Here is a 21,267-nt window from a genome sequence, read left to right as displayed (position 1 = left end):
TTAGTAGATCTTAATGTAAACCGGAGTACTGGAAAGCAAGCCAACTAGGAAATAAAGGTTAGCAGATTTAGCTAACCTTTGAGTACTTATGATGTACCTGCCTTAGTGTGGGAATGCTTCCACATAATTTTTTTTTTAAACATTAAGAAAAAATTTTTTAATGTTTATTTTTCAGACGCAGAGAGAGAGCACAAGCAGGGGAGGGCAGAGAGAGGGAGACACAATCTGCAGCAGGCTCCAGGCTCTGAGTTGTCAGCACAGAGCCTGATGCAGGGCTCGAACTCACGAACTGCGAGATCAAGACCTGAGCCTAAGTCAGACGCCCAACCAAGTGAGCCACCCAGGCGCCCCCACATAATTCTTTTCAAAGAGTCTTTGTATTCTCAACTCATGATGGGTATGGTGGCAATATCTATCTCAGGATTGTTGAGGAAGATGAAGTAAAGGTGGCTAGCATCCTGACACAAAGTAGGAGTAAATGATAATGAGAGGAACAGTATTTAAAAGCTAGAGAGAGATGGGGTGCCTGGCTGGCTCAGTTGGGGGAGCATGTGACTCTTGATCTCAGCATTGTGAGTTCAAGCCCTGCATTGGGTGTAGAGGTTCTTGAAAATAAAATCTTTAAGAAAAAAAAACAAAAAACTAGAGAGATAAAAGTTGATTGTTGGTGTAAGAACAGGATTCATTCATTTATTCGTTTAGACAGTTTCCACAGTTTATTAACTGTTTGCTAAGGCACTGCACTGTGTCTTTGGGATGCAGTTCTCTTCTCAAAAGAAAGTTCCTTTTGGGGCACCTGGGTGGCTCAGTCGGTTGAGCGTTTGACTTCAGCTCAGATCATGATCTCACGGCTTGTGAGTTCGAGGCCCGCATGGGGCTCAGTGCTGACAGCTTAGAGCTTGGGGCCTGCTTCAGATTCTGTGACTCCCTCTCTCTCTCTGCCCCTCCTCTGCTCATGCTCTGTCTCTCTCTGTCTCTCAAAAAATAAATAAACGTTAAAAAAATTAAAAAAAAAAAGAAAGAAAATTCCTTTTTAAAAATTTTAAATTCAGAGCACCAGGGTGGTTCAGTCCGTTCAGCAGCCAACTTTGGCTCAGGTCATGATCTCACAGTTCATGAATTCGAGCCCTGTGTCAGGCTCTGTGCTGACAGCTCAGAGCCTGGAGCCTGCTTTGGATTCTGTGTCTCCCTTTCTCTGCCCCTCCCCGGCTTGCACTCTGTGCAGATGTTTAAAAAAAATTTTTTTTAATAAAAATCTTAAATTCCATTAGAGTTAACATATAGTGTTTAAAAAGAAGTTCCTGAGGCACCTGCGTAAAGCATCTGACTTCAGCTCAGGTCATGATGTCGAGGTTCATGAATTTGAGCCCCACAACGGGTTATCTGTTGTTAGCACAGAGCCCTCTTCAGTCCTCTCTCTCCCTCTCTGCCCTTCCCACATTTACACACACGTGCTTCCTCGTAAAAATAAAAAATAAACATTAGAAAAAAGTTCCTTGGAGTGCAGGGTTAAAAAAGAGGGGCCCTTGGCTGGCTTAGTCAGTGGAGACTGACTCTTGATCCCAGGGTCATGAGTTTGAGCCCCACATTGGGCATAGAGAGTGCCTTAAAAAAATAAAGAAAAAGTTCCTTTTAAAAGAGAATTATAGGGGCGCCTGGGTAGCTCAGTTGGTTGGACATCTGACTCTTGATCTCAGCTCAAGTCTTGATCTCAGGGTTGTGAGTTCAAGCTCCACACTGGGTGTGAAGCCTACTAAATAAATAAATAAGTTTAAAAATGAAAAGAATTATAACCTGTTGAATTCTAAAGAAATTAATTTGGGAGGAACTGGAAACCAGTGACTAAGGTTATTAAATCCATCATTTCTTTAACTTCTCTGTTTCACCTATCTTCCATAAGTGCCGGTAGCCAAACATGTTATTGCTGCGAAAGAATTGGTAACAAAGCTAATGCAGTGTCTCCAGCCAAAACTGCCATATTCTTTGTTCGAACAAAGCTGGCTTTGCACAACTCACTTTGGCACTGAAATGAGAATGAATACTGGCTCGAGACATACTTAGCTTTTGATTCACATTGAAACCAGCCCTAAATTGAAATAGTCCTTCCGAAGTAGATTTTGGCAATATGTATCAGGAACTTGAAAAATTATGCATACTCCTTCGATCATAATTTTGATTGGATCCTAAAGGGGGAAATTCTGAATACAGAGAAACGTTGTAACAGAAATATTCATCAAAGTGCTATTTTAATAGTGGGAAATCAGAAGCAATTGTAACATCTGTATGTAAATTGTTTTGGCCAATTACTGTATTATATAACCGTTAAAATGGTTATGAAGAGTAATATATAAGAGAGTACTTGATAAAATAAGTAGGAGTGCTCAAAATTTTGTGTATCTAGGAGAGAGGTGTCTCACAGAGAAGAGAAAATATAGAAAACTCCTCAACCAGTGATTGTTAGCAGTGATGTGGGAGGCAGGGCTGATTAGTGGAAAGAGAGCAGTGGAGGGATTGGTTCCCAAGTCAGGAAAGACAACACCAGAAGAGTCCTACGAAGATCAGAAAGCAAAAGTAAGTGGATTCTTCTCAAGATGCTTACAGTTTAGAAAAGAGAAGCAACGCCCATTAACCAGTTCCATCTATAATTAAAATGTTTGAATGGAGGTTGAATCAAAATCCCAGATCCTTTTCTTGCAGTGCAGTGAATTACAAGGAAATACTAAAATGTAAACCAGTTGTATTGGTAGTGATTGGGACCACAGGGAAACCTCCCTTTTTCCCATCTTTCTCTAGTATTTAAACTTTCTTTGCCTAATTTATCCTAGGTTTAGAAAAAAAATATGAAACTGAGAAAAGGTAGCCAACCCTATCCAGGCTCTGAGTGCAACTGTTTTCAGACAGTGGGTGGCAAGTGAGTTCCTCATGTTTTGCGTTTGACCCTTTGGATAGATCACTATCCATCTTGCTGGCTGGCATTGCGATCAGGCGGTCCATTCCCATATGATACATCTAAGCATAGAGTGCATTCATCTTTGGCAGTGTGTTTCTACTTTTTCCCCTAATCTTTTTTTAAACACTTTGCTTTACCAGAAGTAAATGATTCTCAAAAAGATGTACAAAATTATATCAACAGTTTTCCTCATTCTTAGTAAATAACACTATCATCCCTCCACTGAAGCTTGGGTTCATCTTAGTATTTCTCTTCCACCCCCACATATTTATCATTCGGTCCTTTTGGCTCTAGCTTTAACAATATACCCTAAATCTGTCCTCTTCTTTCCCTCTTCACTGCTACCATCGTAAACTACCATTCTCTTTCTCACAGACATCTGTATAGTCTCCTAGCTGGTGTCTTGTTCTCTTTCATTCCCTCTGCAATTAATGCTTCTCACAGACAGAATGACACTCCCATTGAATTTAGAATTAAAGCTCTTCATTGGTGATTCTCAATCCTGTACAGTAGAATCACCTGAAAGTTCTCACTCCCCTAGGAAAAAATTTATGCCTAAGTTAACATTTTCAGAGAGTCTGATTAAATTGCTTGGGGTAGAGGTCTAGGCATCTGTAGATTCCTCTCAGGTACTTCTGATACGCAAGTTAGGCTGAGAAGCACCGTCCTAGATGAATGTTCTCTTCCTTGCCTACTTCTCAGACATTATCTGCTAACTTGCTAAGTTCATTCTGTCTCAGAAGTGTCCCCTACTTTTGTTTTTTAAACATTTTCAAGTAAACTTGCTACTTAGATTTACAGAAAAGTTTTAAAAATAGTACACAAACTTCCCATATTTTCTGCACTGGGTGTTCCTTATCAACATTCTTACATTATTATTTCATGCCTTTGTTACACTTATTGAACCAACAGTGATACGTTATTATCAACTAAAGTTCATACTTCAGTCTGATTTCCTTAGTTTTTGATGTTTTCTTAAAGGTTTTTTTTTTTTCTTTAAGTTCATTTATTAAATTTGGGAGAGACAGATACAGCACAAGTCAAGGAGAGGGGGAGAGAGAGAGAGAGAGAGAGAGAGAGAGAGAGAATATGAATCCCAAGCAGATTTCTGTGCTGCCAGTGCAGGGCCCGATGTAGGGCTCGAACCCCTGAAACCAGAGCCACAAGATCATGACCTGAGTCAAAACCAAGAGTATGATGCTTAACTGACTGAGCCACCCAGGTGCCCCCTAATGTGTTTCTGTTCCAGGATCCCATCTAGGATATCACATTACACTTAGTAGGCAAATTGCTTGGGCTCCTCTTGGCTGCCACAGCTTCTTAGACTTTCCTTGTTTTTGATGACCTTGAGAGTTTTCAGGAGTACTGGTCAGGTATTTTGTAGAATGCCCCTAGATTGGGATTTGCCTGATGTTTTTTTCATGATTAGGCTAGGGTTATGGATTTTTGGAAGGAAGAACACAAAGGTAAAATGCTTTTTTATTACATCTTATCAAGGATGCATACTGTCAACAGGATTTATCACCATTGACATTGACCTTGATCACCTGGTTGAGGTAGTGTCTGTTGGGTTTCCCCACTATAAAGTTAATGTTTTCCCGTTCTTTTCCATACCATACTCTTTGGAAAGAAGTTACTGCACACAGCTCACACTTGAGTAGAGAATTATATTCCACCTCCTTGAAGGGATAGTATCCACACAATTATTTGGAGTTGTTCTGCATAGGCTGTTTGTCTACTCTCCCCCATTTATTTATTCAATTATGTATTTATATGGACTCGTGGATATTTAGTTTGTATTCAGGATTATAATCCATTACTACTTTATTTTGTTACTCAAATTGTATCATCTTTGGCCACTGGGAGCTATTTGGGTTGATTCCTGTATCTCTTTATATACCCCCATCATTGTGGGGTTCTTTTGAGCACTTCCTTACTTTCTGGCACTATGAAATTCTCTGAGGTCATCCTATATATTTCCTGCCCCAGTCCTAAGATCATCTCTTTCTCTAAGGAGCCTGGTTCCTTTTTTTGGAGAATAGTATTAGCAACCAAAATCTGAGCATTATGTGTGCTTGCTACTTACTGGAATGTGTGTTGTTGCCTCTGGGCCCTCTCAGCTGATGCAACAGGGACATACATGTGTATATACTCAGTTATCTGCTTCTCTCTGTAACCATTCTATATTAAGCTAAACATGAGTTGATTCAGATGTCTCCCAACTCTAATCCATTACCACATGGATCATTCTAGCCTTCTCCCCTTGGTTATCTGTAACTTCCCACCTCATCACAGAGAAAACTGTCTCCCCCCACCCCACATCTGTTTACTTAATTTTTCAGTTCCAGTATATGTATATAGATTTAGTGGCTTCAGAACTCATACCCCATGGCAAACAACTTTATCAGCTAGAGATTGCACTTACGTGCGGTTTCTTTTGCCTTTAGCCTTTCAGACCCCACTCATTTCCACAGTTAGGTCAGCAACTCTCCCCTTCACCCTCTTCAAAGAGGTTGTTTCATATATTTATAATACAATTACATTCTTTTGTCACAGACTGTATTCCATCCTAGGATCTTCTGACCTTTTAAACGATTTTTTTAAGTTTACATGCATTAAGGTTCACTCTGCCATAAAGTTCTCTGGGTTTTGACAAATGCGTAATGTCATATGTCCTTTTGTCTCAGAGTTTTTGCATTTGTTGTCCTGCTGCCTAGGATACTTTCCCCGCATATTTTTCCATGGCTGGGCCCTAATGTTTCATCAGCTTTCTGCTGAAATGTTTGCTCCTTGTAGAGGCCTTCCTTGAACACCTATTCCAAAGGAATCCCCTACCCTAAAATTTTGTTCATTTATTTGCTCTGTGTGTGTGGTTTGCTTTGGTGAGTCTGCCTCCAGTAGGATGTAAACTGAATGAGACCAGGTATTATATTTGTATCTGGATTTCTAGGATACTGGATTGGTGAACATCTGTTGCTAGATGAATAAATTACACCTGTCCTAGGTGTGTCTAGCATTGCTTAGTCCTAGTGCATGTTTCCAGTACTCAACAGTAGTGATTGAAAGCAGGCTTGTTCACTTGGGCATCCAGTTTACCCTGATTCACCACTTACAAAAGAGTTTTGCTTGTAAATTAGGTTAAGTGTTTCAGTATTGAAGATGTGCAGTTACTCTGTTCTCTCCTGCAATGTTTCTAACTCCTTTTTAAAAAAGTTAATAAGTGGTGCACCTTGGTGGCTCAGTCTGTTAAGGGGCCAACTTTGGTTCATGTCGTGATCTCATAGTTCCTGGGTTCAAGCGCCGTGTCAGGCTCTGTGCTAACAGTGTGGAGCCTAGAGTGTGCTTCAGATTCTGTTTCTCTTTCTCTCTCTGCCCCTCCCCTCATTTGCTCTCTGTCTCTCTGTCTTTCAAAAATAAACATTAAAAAAATTTTTTAAAGTTAATAAATGACATAATATAGTCTCTGGTTCTACGTAGAATTTCCCAGTGAATTTCCCAGTCTGGCTGTGCATTAGAATCAGCTCAGGAGCTTTAAAAAAAAAAAAAAAAAAAAAATCCCCATCTCTGACTTCTTAATTTTCAGGAAGATTCTGCAAATTTGTGTTTTTAACAGCCAGCTTAACATGTAGTCAGAACGTTTGGGATTTTAAAGCCCCAGGATTTTAATAGACAGTTGAGATCTGGTGAAAATGTCTAAAGGTTTCAGTTTATAGCAACAGTTATTAAAGCTTATACAAAAAGGGTCTGTTTAATTTATACTATTTCTATAACTTATAAAGTCCTTACTGTGTTGTGTGTTAAGTACAGGGGAGCATTATATATAGATGAATCACAGACAGTGCTCTCAAGGAGCCTGTATCCTCTGATAAGGCAATAGAATGAGTATAAATAATCATGGTAGAAAGTAGAAAATAATAGGTACATAAGAGAGAAAACAATTTTAGTTTTTAAAGATTGAGTGGCCATTACACCCTGAGAAGAAGGCAGAAGTAGAGTCTAATTCTTAAAGAGAATATGTACAGAAGAGGAGGGAACCCTGGACATTGCAGTCTTCTGCAGAAGGCTGTGAGGAAATTGGAAGTTAAGAAGGAGCCTATTATAAGCCAGAAGGCAGCAGCCAAATTGGTCAGAGGCCTAGAATGGTCAGGAACTAAAGTCCTTACTGTCAGAGCTGTCAAAGCCAGTGGTACTCAATAGAGCTTTTCAATTTCAGTTTTGAAATTTGCACAGTATTTTATTATTTTCTTAGTCTTAAAGTATTTTTTAAATTATTTTTGAGAGAGAGCACGTGAGTGGGGGAAAGGGACAGAGAGGAAGAGAGAATCCCAAGTAGGCTCCATGCTCAACCTCACATGAACTCAAATTGTGAGTTCATGACCTGAGCCAAAATCAAGTCTTGGACCAAGCTTAACCAACTGAGCCACCCAGGTGCCCCATGGTACTTTAAACATTAAAAAAAATCAAAATTTGTTGTGGGACTTTTAAAAAGTAAACAATTTTGGGGTGCCTGGGTGGCTCAGTCGGTTGAGCATCCGACTTTGGCTCAAGTCATGACCTTGCAATTTGTGGATTCAAGCCCTGCATTAGGCTCTGTGCTGACAGCTCAGAGCCTGGAGCCTACTTTGGATTCTGTCTCCCTCTCTCTCTCTCAAAAATAAATAAACATTGAAAATTTTCAGGGGTGCCTCAGTCGGTTAAGCATGACTTTTTTTTTTTTAAAACGTTTATTTTTTGAGAGAGCACGAGCAGGGGAGGAGCAGAGAGAGATGGAAACAGAATCTGAAGCAGGCTCCAGGCTCTGAGCTGTCAGCACAGAGCCCAGGGCGGGGCTCAAACCCCGGAACCAGGAGATCATGACCTAAGCCAAAGTCTGACGCTTAACTGAGTGAGCCACCCAGGAGCCCATGCTTCTGACTCTTGATTTCGGCTCAAGTCATGAACTCACAATTTGAGTTCAAGCTCCCTTATCAGGCTCTGTGCTAATAGTGCAGAATCTACTTGGGATTCTCTTTACCTCTCTCTCTGCCCCTCCCCTGCTTGATCTGTTTCTCTCTCAAATAAAGAAACTTTAAAAAAAATTTTTAATAAAAATAAATAATTGCATACCTAACTAATCCAGACTTCTAGGTGTTTGTTTGTTTGTTTGTTTGTTTGTTTGTTTGTTTGTTTTTAAGCTCTGGAAAGGGCAACCAGCCCAAACTAAGTCCTTCATGGTGCACATAAAGGGAGCTAAAATCTTTTAAAATTAAATCCTAAAGAGTTAAAATGTGTCTGGTCCATGGTTACGGGGTCAGAATCAGTGTAAGAACCTTAGGCTCCTGATTCAGAAGTGCATGTTACCACATTTTTGTGAGATTGAGATCAATGTCTTTCTTCTGTTGCTTGCTGGTTGTTAGGAGAAATTTCTTGAGGATAGAGACTGTATCATCTCCGTTATCATCTCCGTATCTCTTGGACGTAGTAAATAACACACAGAATAGACAGTAACAATAGACATTTGTTACATGAAAGGATGGATGGATGGATTTGGCTTTTGTATTAGTCCTCGAAAAAAAGTCTAGGATTTAGCTTTGTGGAAATTCTGGTCATTAGATGTACATATGAACTGTTAGATTTATTAAGTATTGGACACCAAAAGGGAAACAGTTAGCAAATAATCTAGAAAGAGAGGCTGGGGCCACATTATAGGAGTACTTGAATGTTAGGCTAAAGATTTTGGAATGTATTATCCAATCAACTGAAAAGTTTTGAGCCAAGGAGTGATACACATACATGCATGCACACACATATACATGATAGGAAGAATAGTTAGAAGGAGAGAGAAAAATTATTTTGACAGTTCACTTGAAGTGTTGATTAAAGATGCTGGCTGTGAGAAGGGAAATGTGGTTACAGATGTATATAGAAAATGGCCAGAACTTTATTGCTGATGAAGCGTGGAATTCAAGGGAATAGAATACTCAAAAATGAAGCTGAGGTTCCAGATGTCATCCTTGCCTATCTATTTTGGAGGGTGATAGTGTCGTTAACATATGTAGTGGTTTTAAATGATGCATTTGAGGTACTGATGCCACATGCGGGTGAAAATGTTGAATAGGCTATTAGAAATGTGCTGCTAAACTTCAGAAGAGATGGCGGGCCCAGAAATTGTTTAGGAGTCATCTGAGTAGAAAGGGTGGTTGAAGTCTAAGGATTAAATGACATTGCCAGGGCATCTGGGTGGCTCAGTCAGTTAAGTGTCCGACTTGATTTCAGCTCGGGTCCTGAGATTGAGCCCCATGTTGGACTCCCCACTGAGCATGGATCCTAAAATATTTTCTCTCTCTCTCTTGCTCCCCCCCCAACCTCCCTCCCTCTCTTCCTCCCTCCCTCCCTCCTTCCTTCTGCCCCTCTCTCCCACTCTCTCTTAAATATTTATATATATATGTATATATATATATATACACACACATATACGTATATACATATATATACATATACGTATATACATATATACGTATATGTATATATATACATATACATATATACATATATATATATACGTATATGTATATGTATATATATATGTGATTGCCAGGGAGGGGAGGTATAGAGAGACAAAAACCAGGGACACATCCATAGGGAAATTCCATTTAAGAGGGGTAGAAGAGGAGCCAGAGAAGAAACAAAGTGAAACCTGAGAATAATCCAAGGAGAAGAGGGTAGGGGAAATACTTTTCATAGGGAAACATGAGTAACAAACTTTTTTTTATTAAAAAAAAATTTTTTTTAAGTTTTTTATTTATTTTTGATGGAGAGAGAGAGCATGAGTGGGGGAGGAACAGAGAGAAAGGGAGACACAGAATTTGAAGCAGGCTCCAGGCTCTAAGCTGTCAGCACAGAGCCCAGTGCGGGGCTCGAACTCACAGACTGTGAGATCATGACCTGAGCCAAAGTCGGACGCCCAACTGACTGAGCCACCCAGCTGCCCCAACAGACTTTTTTTAATAAAATGTTTTGGGGCACCTGGGTGGCTCAGTTAAGCGTCTGACTCTTGACCTCGGCTCAGGTCATGATCTCTCAGTTCATGGGATCGAGCCCTGCCTTGGACTCTGTGCTGACAATGTGGAGCCTGCTTGGGATTCTCTCCCTCTCCCTTTGTGCCCCTCCCCCACTCATGTGTGCTCTCTCTCAATTTTTTTTTAATTAAAAGAAAATAGTTTACACACAGTTCGTATTATAAGGTAGGTTATATGACAGTAGGTAAAATGCCATTTGGGGTGCCTGGGTGACTCATTCAGTTAAGCATCCAACTTCCGCTCAGGTCATGATCTCACGGCTCATAAGTTCAAGCCCCGCATGGGGCTCTGTGCTGACAGCTCAGAGCCTGGAGCCTACTTTGGTTTCTGTGTCTCCCTCTCTCTCTGTCCCTCCCCTGCTTGCACTCTGTCTCTCTCTCTCTCTCAGAGATAGTAAAACATCTAAAAAAGGGGGATGGTATTTTGCAGGAAACTTGTATTATTTTATTATTATGTATTATTAACAGAATTTTTGTTGAACATTAACAATATTCAACATATTTTTCTAGACCTAGTGGTTGAAGAAATCTTTATAATTTTTTTTTTAACGTGTATTTTTGAGAGAGTGAGAATGAGCAGGGGAAAGGCAGAGAGAGGAGACACAGAATCTGAAGCAGACTCCAGGCTCTGAGCTGTCAGCACAGAGCCCCACATGAGACTCGAACCCACGAACCGTGAAATCATGACATGAGCTGAAGTTGGGCGCCTAACCTACTGAACTACCCAGGTGCCCCAAAATCTTTAAGTTTTTAAACTTCAGTTTGAGAGGAGAAATTGATTTTAATCAATAATCATCTTAATTGAAAGCCTTGAGGTTTTAAAGGGTAAGAAACTCCATGTTTTTGTTCTATGGCAGTAATACCTGCTATAACAGACTGGATAAATTCTGAACAGTGAAGTTTTTACCATACTGGAGCATTTACCTTCAGTACTTTTCAGTGTAGTTTCCCCACAACATTCATAAGTATTAGGGGCAAAAATATCTACATATTTACTGATGATTTTTCCCTAAGTAACTTTTTGGTTTTTCCTTCTTTTCAGGATCTGACTGGCATAGAATCTATGGATCAATGTCGCCATACCTTGGAACAGCATAACTGGAACATAGAGGTATAGTATGATTCGTTCTGAGCCTATTTTTTTCCCCTAGTTTGATAGTGAACCAAAGACATGTATTTTTCCACAACAGAAATCCTTTCTTTTCATAGAAAATTTTTTTTAATTTACAACTCTTTAATCTTAAAAAGATTTGTGGGGAAGATAAAAATTATGATCAAAGCTTTATTATAAAATTTTATAAAAGATGGTGACCAGATGCTTCTGTGTAGTGTCCCTCCCTCTTATTTTTTTCTCAGTGGCTCTTTGGAAAAAGTTGGTTTTTATATATTTGGTTTGTAACCAGATACCTTAATGTGAACTTTCTTATTACATATTTGATAGGTTTTTTTTTTTGGATTCTCTAGGTAGTTGTATCATCTGCAATTCAATGATTTTTTTCAGTATATAAATCTTTTGTTACTTTTACTTGATCATTGAATTGCTAGAACGTCCTAACAATGTCAATTAATAATGGTAATAGCAAACATCTTGTCCACCCTATAATGCCTCTGATGTTTTATTATTGAGTGTGATGTTAGTTGTTGTTTGGAGACAAATCTAGAATTTAAGCTCCATGCAAGTAGAAATATTTATATTTGGTTTTGTTAACTGCTGTCTTCCTAAGAGCATCTAAAACTGATCCCAGCACATCATAGACTCTCGATAAATATCTGCTGATTGTCTTCCAACCTTAGTATATTCATATGATCTCTGGTGAGATTACTGTGTTTTAATTATAGTATGTTATTTGAATTGGGTGCTAGATTTCTGAAAATGTATTCCTAAGTTATATTTAGTTATTCAACAAACTTTTAAGCTCTGGAATTATACCAGAGAACAAGACTAATAGCCTACTCCCATGAAATTCTAGATATCATGAAATTCTAGATAATTTCAATTTGTAATAAATGCTGTGAATAAGATGAGCGTACGAAATGTAACAGGATCTGGGAAGTTATTTTAAATAAGGTGGTGAAGGGGCAGCTGGGTAGCTCGGTTGGTTGAGCCCCCAACTTTGGCTCAGGTCATGATCTTATGATTTGTTAATTCAGGCTCCACATTAGGCTTTCTGCTGTCAGTGCAGAGCCTGCTTTAGATCCTCTGTCCTTTCTCTGCCCTTACCCTGCTTGCTCTCTCTCTCTCTCAAAAATAAATAAACATTTAAAAAATAAATAGGATGGTAAAGAAAGGCATTTCTGAGGAGGTTGTATTTGAGCTGACACCCAAATAATGAAAAGGGATGATGAATGTGAAAATCTTGGGGGGATTTTCTGCATTTTAGGCAGAGGAAATGATGATCTGTATGATAATTTTGTGCTATCTCCTTGTTAGATTTTTATTTCAAGCATAAGGTGGCTTTATTAGATCACAGGCTTGATAAAATGAATTGAGAAGGGTATATATATAGCGCAGATTTGAAAGAAAGCACTTGAAACTTTGTTTCTGCCAGTTCTCTATTAACTTTTTCATGTTTTCCCATCATTCACAATTTCTTTGTTACATCTTTTTATTTATTTATTTATTTTTTAAGTTTCCTTATTTTTGAGAGAGTGAGCGGGGAAGGGGAGAGTGAGAGGGAGAGAATCTTGATGCTGTCAGTGTGAAGCCTGACTTGGGGCTTGATCCCATGAACTCTGAGATCATTACCTGAGCCAAAATCAAGAGTTGAATGTTTAACCAACTGAGCCATCCAGGCACCTCTTAGCTACATTACATGTTTCTTGATGAGCTTTCCTAGGAGATGCTTTTTTCTTAGATATTTCCAAAGTTTTTAGCATAGGCTATACAAAGTAGCATGTTTTCTACTCTCTTTTGTATCTGTTCTATTATCCTCTCATTGTTTTTATTATATTTTCTTTTTTAAAAATGAGACTTGCTGGAGACTGGTTTATTTGAATGTGTTTGGTTTATAAAAAGCTCTTGTATTTATCAGTTCTTATTCTTTCTTTTTTATTTTTTTAAGAAAAATCTGTTCACCCTTTTGTAGATTCATATTCTTTTTCTTAGCATTTGATTTTTATAGCTTGGTTAATCTATTTGTATTCTTCCTTGCATTGAAGGCTCTGAATTTTCAGAAGAAAATACACTGTTAAAGTTTTGATTTTCTTCTTTGACCCAAGGGTTATTTAGGAACATATTTGGAGTTTGTAGTAGCTCGTTCTTTTGTTTTTTGTTTACCTTTTCATATCAGTCTTTCATTTTATTTCATGTAGGTATTTATTGAGGTCCTTGCAGCTTTTTTTTTTTATTTAAAAAAAGTTTTTTTTTTAACGTTTATTTTTTGAGAGACCCAGAGAGACAGAGCATAAGCGGGAAAGGGGCAGAGAGAGAGGGCGACACAGAATCCGAAGCAGGCTCCAGGCTCCGAGCTGTCAGCACAGAGTCCAACACAGAGCTCAAACTCAAGAACCGCAAGATCATGACCTGAGCCAAAGTCGGACGCTCAACCGACTGAGCCACCCAGGCGCCCCAAGGTCCTTACAGCTTAATAATGTTTCATTAACATTATGAAATATATTTTTTTAATTAAATGTTTTAAACTTAGAGAAAATACAGAGATAAGGGGAACAACCATGTACCTTCCATCCAGCTCCTGAAAGCCAGACATTTTGCATTACTTGTTTAAAATTTCTTTGAAACAAATATGGATAAACTTAAACCCCGTGTAAGTTGCTTACATGTCATCCCTGTCCAACCCCCTACCTTTCTATTCCTTCTTTCTGAGAAGTAACCACTGTTGGCAACTAGATGTTTATCAAGGAATGTGGGTTTTTATTGGATAAAGGTTCGTGTCTGTATTCAGTCAAGCTTATTACATGTATAATTAAAATTTGCTATTTCTTTTCTGTTTACTTAATGAGACTACTGGACATGATGAACTTGAATGTGGTTTCATAGATTTCTTTATTTCTTACTGATGATTTTTTTTTCTAATTATAAAAATAATACATGTCTTCCCAGAATTTGAAACACAAGAGTTGATAAAATTGAAAATGAAAGTTCTTGGTAATCACACTTAAGATAACCACGTTTGATGTTTTAATGTATGTCCTTCTGGACCTTCTAATATGTGCTGGAAATATATGTATATGCTTTTCCAGTGTTAAAAACAAATATATCAAAGAAATGCTTATTTTTTGTACATGCTGTGAAAGGGCAGTCCATGGTGCAGATAAAAAGCATTAATACATTTTATGTCTATTTTCGGGGAAATACTTCCTTACTCTTGTATAGTTTGACTACTTTATTTGACACAGAAAGACAAGTGGCTGTTAGAGCTTTTTTATAATATCTTTTAATATCAGATGATGCTTTTTGTTTTAAATTCTACTTTGATGTATTAATACTGTTGCCCCTGCTTTTCTTTATTTTTTTTTTAATATTTATTTATTTTGGGGAATAGGGGAAGCAGAGAGAGAGGGAGACAGAGGATCTTAAGCAGTCTGCACTGACAGTGAAGAGCCTGACCTGGGGCTTGAACCCACGAACCATGAGATTATGACCTGAGCCAAAACCAAGAGTTGGATGCTCAACCATCTGAGCCACCCAGCCACCCCACTGCTTTTCTTTATTGATTTTCAGTTACCTGGTATAATGTCAACCATCTTTTAATAGGAAACAACTTATCAAAATATTAGAAGCTTTTTGCAAAAATAACTGCACATGTGCATACCCACACAAAGAATTCCAAAAAATGTAAAGAATTAAAGCTGTAAAAAAAAAAAAAAATCAATAAAAAAGGAAGTAAGTGTTCTCCCTTAATTCCACCACTTCTTAGATAGCTGGTGTTAAGTTTTAGTGTATAGCCTTTCAGACTTTCTAAGTTTTTTTTAATGTTTTTTAATGTTTTTTTTTAATGTTTACTGGAGAGAGAGCCCGCACGCACACGTGTGCACGCAAGTTGGGGAAGGGCAGAGAAAGATAGGGAGAGACAGGATCTGAAGCAGGCTCCAGGCTCTGAGCTGTCAGCACAGATTCTGATGTGGGGCTCGAACCGACAAACCGTGAGATCATGACCTAAGCCAAAGTCATACACTTAACTGACTGAACCACCAAATGCCCCACCTTTCAGACTTTTTGTATGCATTTAGATGACTGCATAAATCGAAGTATAATTTTCTTGTTACACAGGTGGGATTATGCCACCTTTACAGCTTTTTTCACTTAAATCTGTTTTGGTAACTCATAAAAATAATACATGAACTATATTAAAATCTGGTTTTAAAAAGTTTAAAGCCTAAGATGAAATATGAAAAAAAAAATCCCATTCAGATCACTTTCCTACTGCAAATTTTTAGTCCTAAATCTCCAACATAGTGATATTAACAATTTTTTATTTGTTTCCACATACTTTTATGCCTAAAACTCTATGTATATTTTCCCCGAAATAAACCAGAGGTTCTCAGACTTTGTGGTGTCACTCTTTATACTTAAGAATTATTGGGAACCTGGGGGTGCCTGGGTGGTTCAGTTGGTTAGACATCCAACTTCGGCTCAGGTCAGGATCTCGCGGTTCATGGGTTCGAGCCCTGCATTGGGCTCTGTGCTGACAGCTCAGAGGCTGGAGCCTTCTTTAGATTCTGTGTCTTCCTCTATCTCTGCCCCTCCCCTGCTCATGGTCTCTCTGACTTTCAAAAATAAATAAACATGAAAAAAAAATTATTGGGAATCAGGACACCTAGGTGGCTCAGTCAGTCAAGTGTCTGACTTGGGCTCAGGTCATGATCTCATAGTTAGTGAGTTTGAGCCCCACATCAGGCTCTCTGCTGTCAGCACAGAGCCTGTCTCCATCCTCTGTTCTCCCTCTGTGCCCCACCCTCACTTGTGCACGTGCTCTCTCTGTGACTCTCTCTTTCAAAATAAGTAAACTTAAAAAAAAAAAATATTGGGAACCTCCATAGAGCTTCTTTTTATATATGGGTTATATCAGTTGATATATTAACATATTACAAATTAAAACAAAAAATTTTTAGTTCATCTTAAAAATAATAAACTCATTACATGTTAACATAAATTTTTGCAAATCTCTTTAATGTTTGGCTTAATAGAGAAAAAAACTGTGACGCTTGGGTGGCTCAGTCAGTCGAGCATCCAACCTTGGCTCAGGTCATGATCTCATGATCTGTGGGTTTGAGCTCTGTGCTGACAGCTCAGAATCTGGAGCCTGCTTCAGATTCTGTGTGTCCCTCTCTCTCTGCCCTTCCCCCACTTGCACTCTGTCTCAAAAATAAACAAACATTAAAAATAAGTAAAAAATAAAGAAAAAAACTAGATTTTCTTATCTGCTTCTGCCTCTGATCTCTTGTGATACATAATTTTATTTTTAAATTAAAAAAAATTTTTTTAAGCTTATTTATTTTGAGAGAGAGGGAGAGAAAATTCTAAGCAGGCTCCATGCTGTCAAGGGGAGCCTGTTACGGGCTCAAACTCATGAACCATCATGATCTGAACTAAAATCAAGAGTGGACCGCTTAACCGATTGAGCCACCCAAGGCACTCCATGATGCGTAGTTTTGAAGTATATGAGGAACATCCAGTTTCACATAAGATATAGTTGGAAATGGGAAGAGTATTTCAACAGCCTTTTCAGATAACCATGGATGTTCTTTGATAGTGTGATAAGTTTCTTAAAGGTTAGTTGTAATATGGAATTTGAAACCATACCAAGGAACTTTTCATTCTCTTTTACGTTGAAATCTATTGATCTGTCTTGCACTTTTTTTTTTAAGTTTCTTATGGTCTTTTTTTTTTTTTTTAAGTTTATTTTTAGAGAGAACACACATGCACGCACACCTGTGCAAGCAGGGAAGGGGCAGAGAGAGAGGGAGTAAGAGTATCCCAAGCAGGCTCCACACTGTCAGTGCAGAGCCCAATGTGTGGGGCTTGATGTTGCTTACATTTCATCTCTATCCAACCCCCCACCTCCTTTCTATTCCTTCTTTCTGAGAAGTAACCACTGTTGACAGCTAGGTGTTTATCAAGAAATTTGGCTCACTAAATGTGAGATTATGACCTGAGCTGAAGTCAAGAGTCAGACGCTTAACTGGCTGAGCCATCCAGGCCACGCTACGAATGGTCTTTTTAATGTAGTTAGTAGACGCTTTCACACACAATTTTCTGAGAGGCATCACTTTTCTTCAGTTCTTTTTTTGAGGTCTAGTCTTAATTTTTATTTGTTTTAATTAAAAATGATTTTTCTTGGTGCACCTGGATGGCTGCTTGGGATTCTCTGTCTCCCTCTCTCTCTCTGCTTCTCTCATCCTCTCTCTCTCTCAGTAAACTTAAAAAAATGTTTTTTATTGAAGTATAATTGACATGTAATGTTATTAGTTTCAGTTGCACAACATAATGATTATTTTTATATATTGCAAAATAATCACCACAGTAAGTCTGGTTACTATCTGTCAACATACATAGTTACAGACTTTATTCTTGTGATGAAAACTTTTAAGATCTAGTCAGTTCATTACCTCCCCCGGCATCCTTGAAGCCCCCTGGCTACTCCTCTAGCCCCTCTTTGGCTTTGTGCCTTGAGCCTGACTTGGAGAGAATATTTGGGGATGGGTGGGCTTCAGGATGCTGGATCCAGTCATCTTTTTCTTTCTTTCTTTTTTTTTTAATGTTATTTATTTTTGAGACAGAGACAGAGCATGAGCAGGGGAGGGGCAGAGAGTGAGGGAGACACAGAATATGAAGCAGGCTCCAGGCTCTGAGCTGTCAGCACATAGCTGATGTGGGGCTTGAACTCACAGACTCTGAGATCATGACCTGAGCTGAAGTCGGACGCTTAACCGACTGAGCCACCCAGGCGCCCCAGTCATCTTTTTCTTAAGTTATATGTTTAGTCCTTTCACATGTTGAACTTCCCCCATATCTGTTTCCCAAAAATAAAATGTTCCTTAAAGGCCATCATGAGTCGGAAATGGAACTGGCGGCAGCAGCTATCAGATGAGCTATCTCGTGTCGGCCACCTGCTTTCTCCTCCCATTACTTCTCTAAGTATTGTTGTCTTCTCTAGAAAGCCAAACCACGAGCACCAGTTTACGCATCTAGCAAGGTAGTGCTGGTGGTTGACACGAGGCTCTCAGTTCCTTGGCATGTGAAATGCTCCATAGGACTGCTTGAGTATCCTCCCACCATGGCAGTTGACTTCGCAGTTAACTTGACTCATATCAGTGTTAAGACTACATCTGGTCTCCCCTTTGCTGTCCTGGGCCTCGTGCTTTCTTTGTCACTCCCCTCCCACAAGGTCCTGCTGAAAAGTGGTCGATGTGTCTTGTACTTTGTGAGGATTTTTGACTGTAGCTTGATTTCATTACTTCAAACATTCATTATTTGGAAAATATTGTTCACTGAATTAATACAGATCTTCCAAATGTTGTTGCATTTTACCATATACATAATTTCATGTGTTAAAAGCACCACCAAACTCATCAGAAAAGCTTTTAAGAGGTATTAGGAAATTGGTAGGTTTACAGTGGCAGATATAAGTTCGCAAATTCTAATTTATAATTGACAATAATTGCTGTTAGTTGTGGGTTTTAAATTAACAGCTTTATTATTGATATGTAATTCACATACCAAACATTTCGCCCATTTCAAATGTGAAATTCAGTAGTTTTTAGTATATTCACATTGTTGCGCATCCATTACCCCCATCAGTTTTAAAATATTTTCCCAAAAATGTTTTAAAATATTGAGAACCCCCCCCCGCCCCCGCAAAATAACCCATGCCCTTTAGCTATTACCCTGCTGCTTCTATCCCTCCCTGCCCCTAAGCAACTACTCATCTACTTTCCATTTATAGATTTCCCTTTTCTGTACTTCCATATGAATGGAATCATAGTATGTGGTCTTTTGTGACTGGCTTCTTTTACTTAAGATAATATTGTCAAGATTCATTCATGTTGTAGCATGTATCCGTACTGCATGCCTTTTTTTGTATTGTGGTAAAATGTACATAACATAAAAGTTTACCATTTTTTTAAGTTTATTGTTTAATTTATATCCAAGTTGGTTAGCATATAGTGCAACAGTGATTTCAGGAGTAGATTCCTTAATGCCCCTTACCCATCCCCTCCTCTCACAATCCCTCCAGCAACCCTCTGCTTGTTTTCTATATTTAAGAGTCTCTTATGTTTTGTCCCCCTCCCTGTTTTTATATTCTTTTTGCTTCCCTTATGTTCATCTGTTTTGTATCTAAAAGTCCTCATATGAGTGAAGTCATATGATATTTGTCTTTTCTGACTAATTTCCCTTAGCATAATACCCTCCATTTCCATCCACGTAGTTGCATATGGCAAGATTTCATTCTTTTTGATTGTCGTGTAATACTCCATTGATTGCCGTGTATACTCCATACACACACACACCACATCTTTATCCATTCATCTTTTGATGGACATTTGGGCTCTTTCCATACTTTGGCTATTGTCGATAGCACTGCTATAAACATTGGGGTGTATGTGCCCCTTCAAAACAGTGCATCTGTATCTCTTGGGTAAATACCCAGTAGTGCAGTTGCTGGGTCATAGGGTAGTTCTATTTTTAATTTTTTGAGGAACCCCCATACTGTTTTCCAGAGTGGCTGCACCATTTTGCATTCCTACCAGCAGTTGCAAAGAGATCCTCTTTCTCCGCACCCTCGCCAACATCTGTTTGTTGCCTGAGTTATTAATGTTAGCCATTTTGACAGGTGTGAGGTGGTATCTCATTGTGGTTTTGATTTGTATTTCCCTGATGATGAGTGATGTTGAGCATCATTTCATGTGTCAGTTGGCCATCTGGATATCTTCTTTGGAGAAGTGTCTCTTCATTTCTTTGGCCAGTTTCTTCACTGGATTATTTGGTTTTTTGGGTGTTGAGTTCGAGAAGTTCTTTATAGATTTTGGATACTAACCCTTTATCTGACAGGTCATTTGCAAATATCTTTTCCCATTCTGTCGATTGCCTTTTAGTTTTGCTGATTGTTTTCTTTGCTGTGCAGACGCTTTTTATTTTGATAAGGTCCCAATAGTTCATTTTTGCATTTGTTTCCCTTGCCTCTGGAGAGGTGTTGAGTAAGAAGTTGCTGCAGCCGAGGTCAAAGAAGTTTTTGCCTGCTTTCTCCTCTAGGGTTTTCATGGCTTCCTATCTTACATTTAGAGCTTTTATCCATTTTGAGTTTATTTTTGTGTATGTTGTAAGAAAGTAGTCTAGGTTCATTTTTCTGCACGTTGCTGTCCAGTTTTCCCAGCACCACTTGCTGAAGAGACTGTCTTTCTTCCATTGGATATTCCTTCCTGGTTTGTCAAAGATTAGTTGGCCATACGTTTGTGGATCTATTTCTGTGTTCTGTATTGTGTTCCGTTGATCTGAGTGTCTGTTTTTGTGCCAGTACCATACTGTCTTGATGATTACAGCTTTGTAATACATCTTGAAGTGAGACATTGTGACGCATCCAGCTTCGGTTTTCATTTTCAAGATTGCTTTGCCTATTCAGGGTTTTTCTGGATCCATACAAATTTTAGAATTGTTTTAGTTCTTTGAAGAATGCTGGTGTTATATTGATAGGGATTGCAAAAGTTTACCATTTTAATCATTTTAAGATTACAATTTTGTTGCATTAAGTACATTATTGTACAGCCATTACCACTATCTGTTTTCAGAATTTTTTCATCTTCCAAAATTGAAACTCTGTACCCATTAAACGATTATTTCCCATTATCTCCTTTCCCTGCCTCTGGTAACCACAATTCCACATTTTATCTTTATAAAATTTGACTATTTTAGATACCTGATGTAAGAGGCATCAGACAGTATTTGTCCTTTTGTATCTGGCTTATTTCACTTAGCATTATGTTTTCAAGATTTATCCACGTCATGGTGTGTCAGTACTTCATTCCTTTTTATTGTCAAATCATATTCCTTTGTATGAATATACCACAGTATCTTCATTCATTAGTTGATAAACGCTTGGACTGTTCCCACTTTAATCTATTATCAGTAATGTTGCAGGGAACGTTAGTGTGCAAGTTTTTGTGGAGATGTATGTTTTCATGTCTCTTGGGTGTATAGCTAGGAGTAGAATTGCTGGCTCCTATGACAACTCTATGTTTAACCTTTTGAAGAACTGCCAGACTCTTTCCAAAGAGGCTACACTATTTTACATTCCAGTAGCAG

At 38.5% G+C, this 21,267-nt stretch overlaps 1 protein-coding gene across 1 annotated transcript in view; it reads left to right on the top strand.

Annotated features, from left to right (window-relative positions):
* FAF2 (Fas associated factor family member 2) overlaps positions 1–21,267 on the top strand; it is a 77,373-nt gene that overhangs the window by 34,957 nt on the left and 21,149 nt on the right. Inside the window, exon 2 of the mRNA XM_047090837.1 lies at positions 11,050–11,118. Within this exon, the coding sequence (XP_046946793.1) occupies positions 11,050–11,118 (69 nt within the window). The remainder of the gene's footprint in view (positions 1–11,049; positions 11,119–21,267) is intronic.

This window comes from Lynx rufus, unplaced genomic scaffold (assembly GCF_022079265.1).
Source record: "Lynx rufus isolate CCGP_SWC_20201006 ecotype Redwood Valley unplaced genomic scaffold, mLynRuf1.p SCAF_1, whole genome shotgun sequence".
NCBI lineage: Eukaryota > Metazoa > Chordata > Mammalia > Carnivora > Felidae > Lynx > Lynx rufus.
Note: the sequence above shows the minus strand (reverse complement) of the source record. Positions and strands in the feature narration are given on the sequence as shown.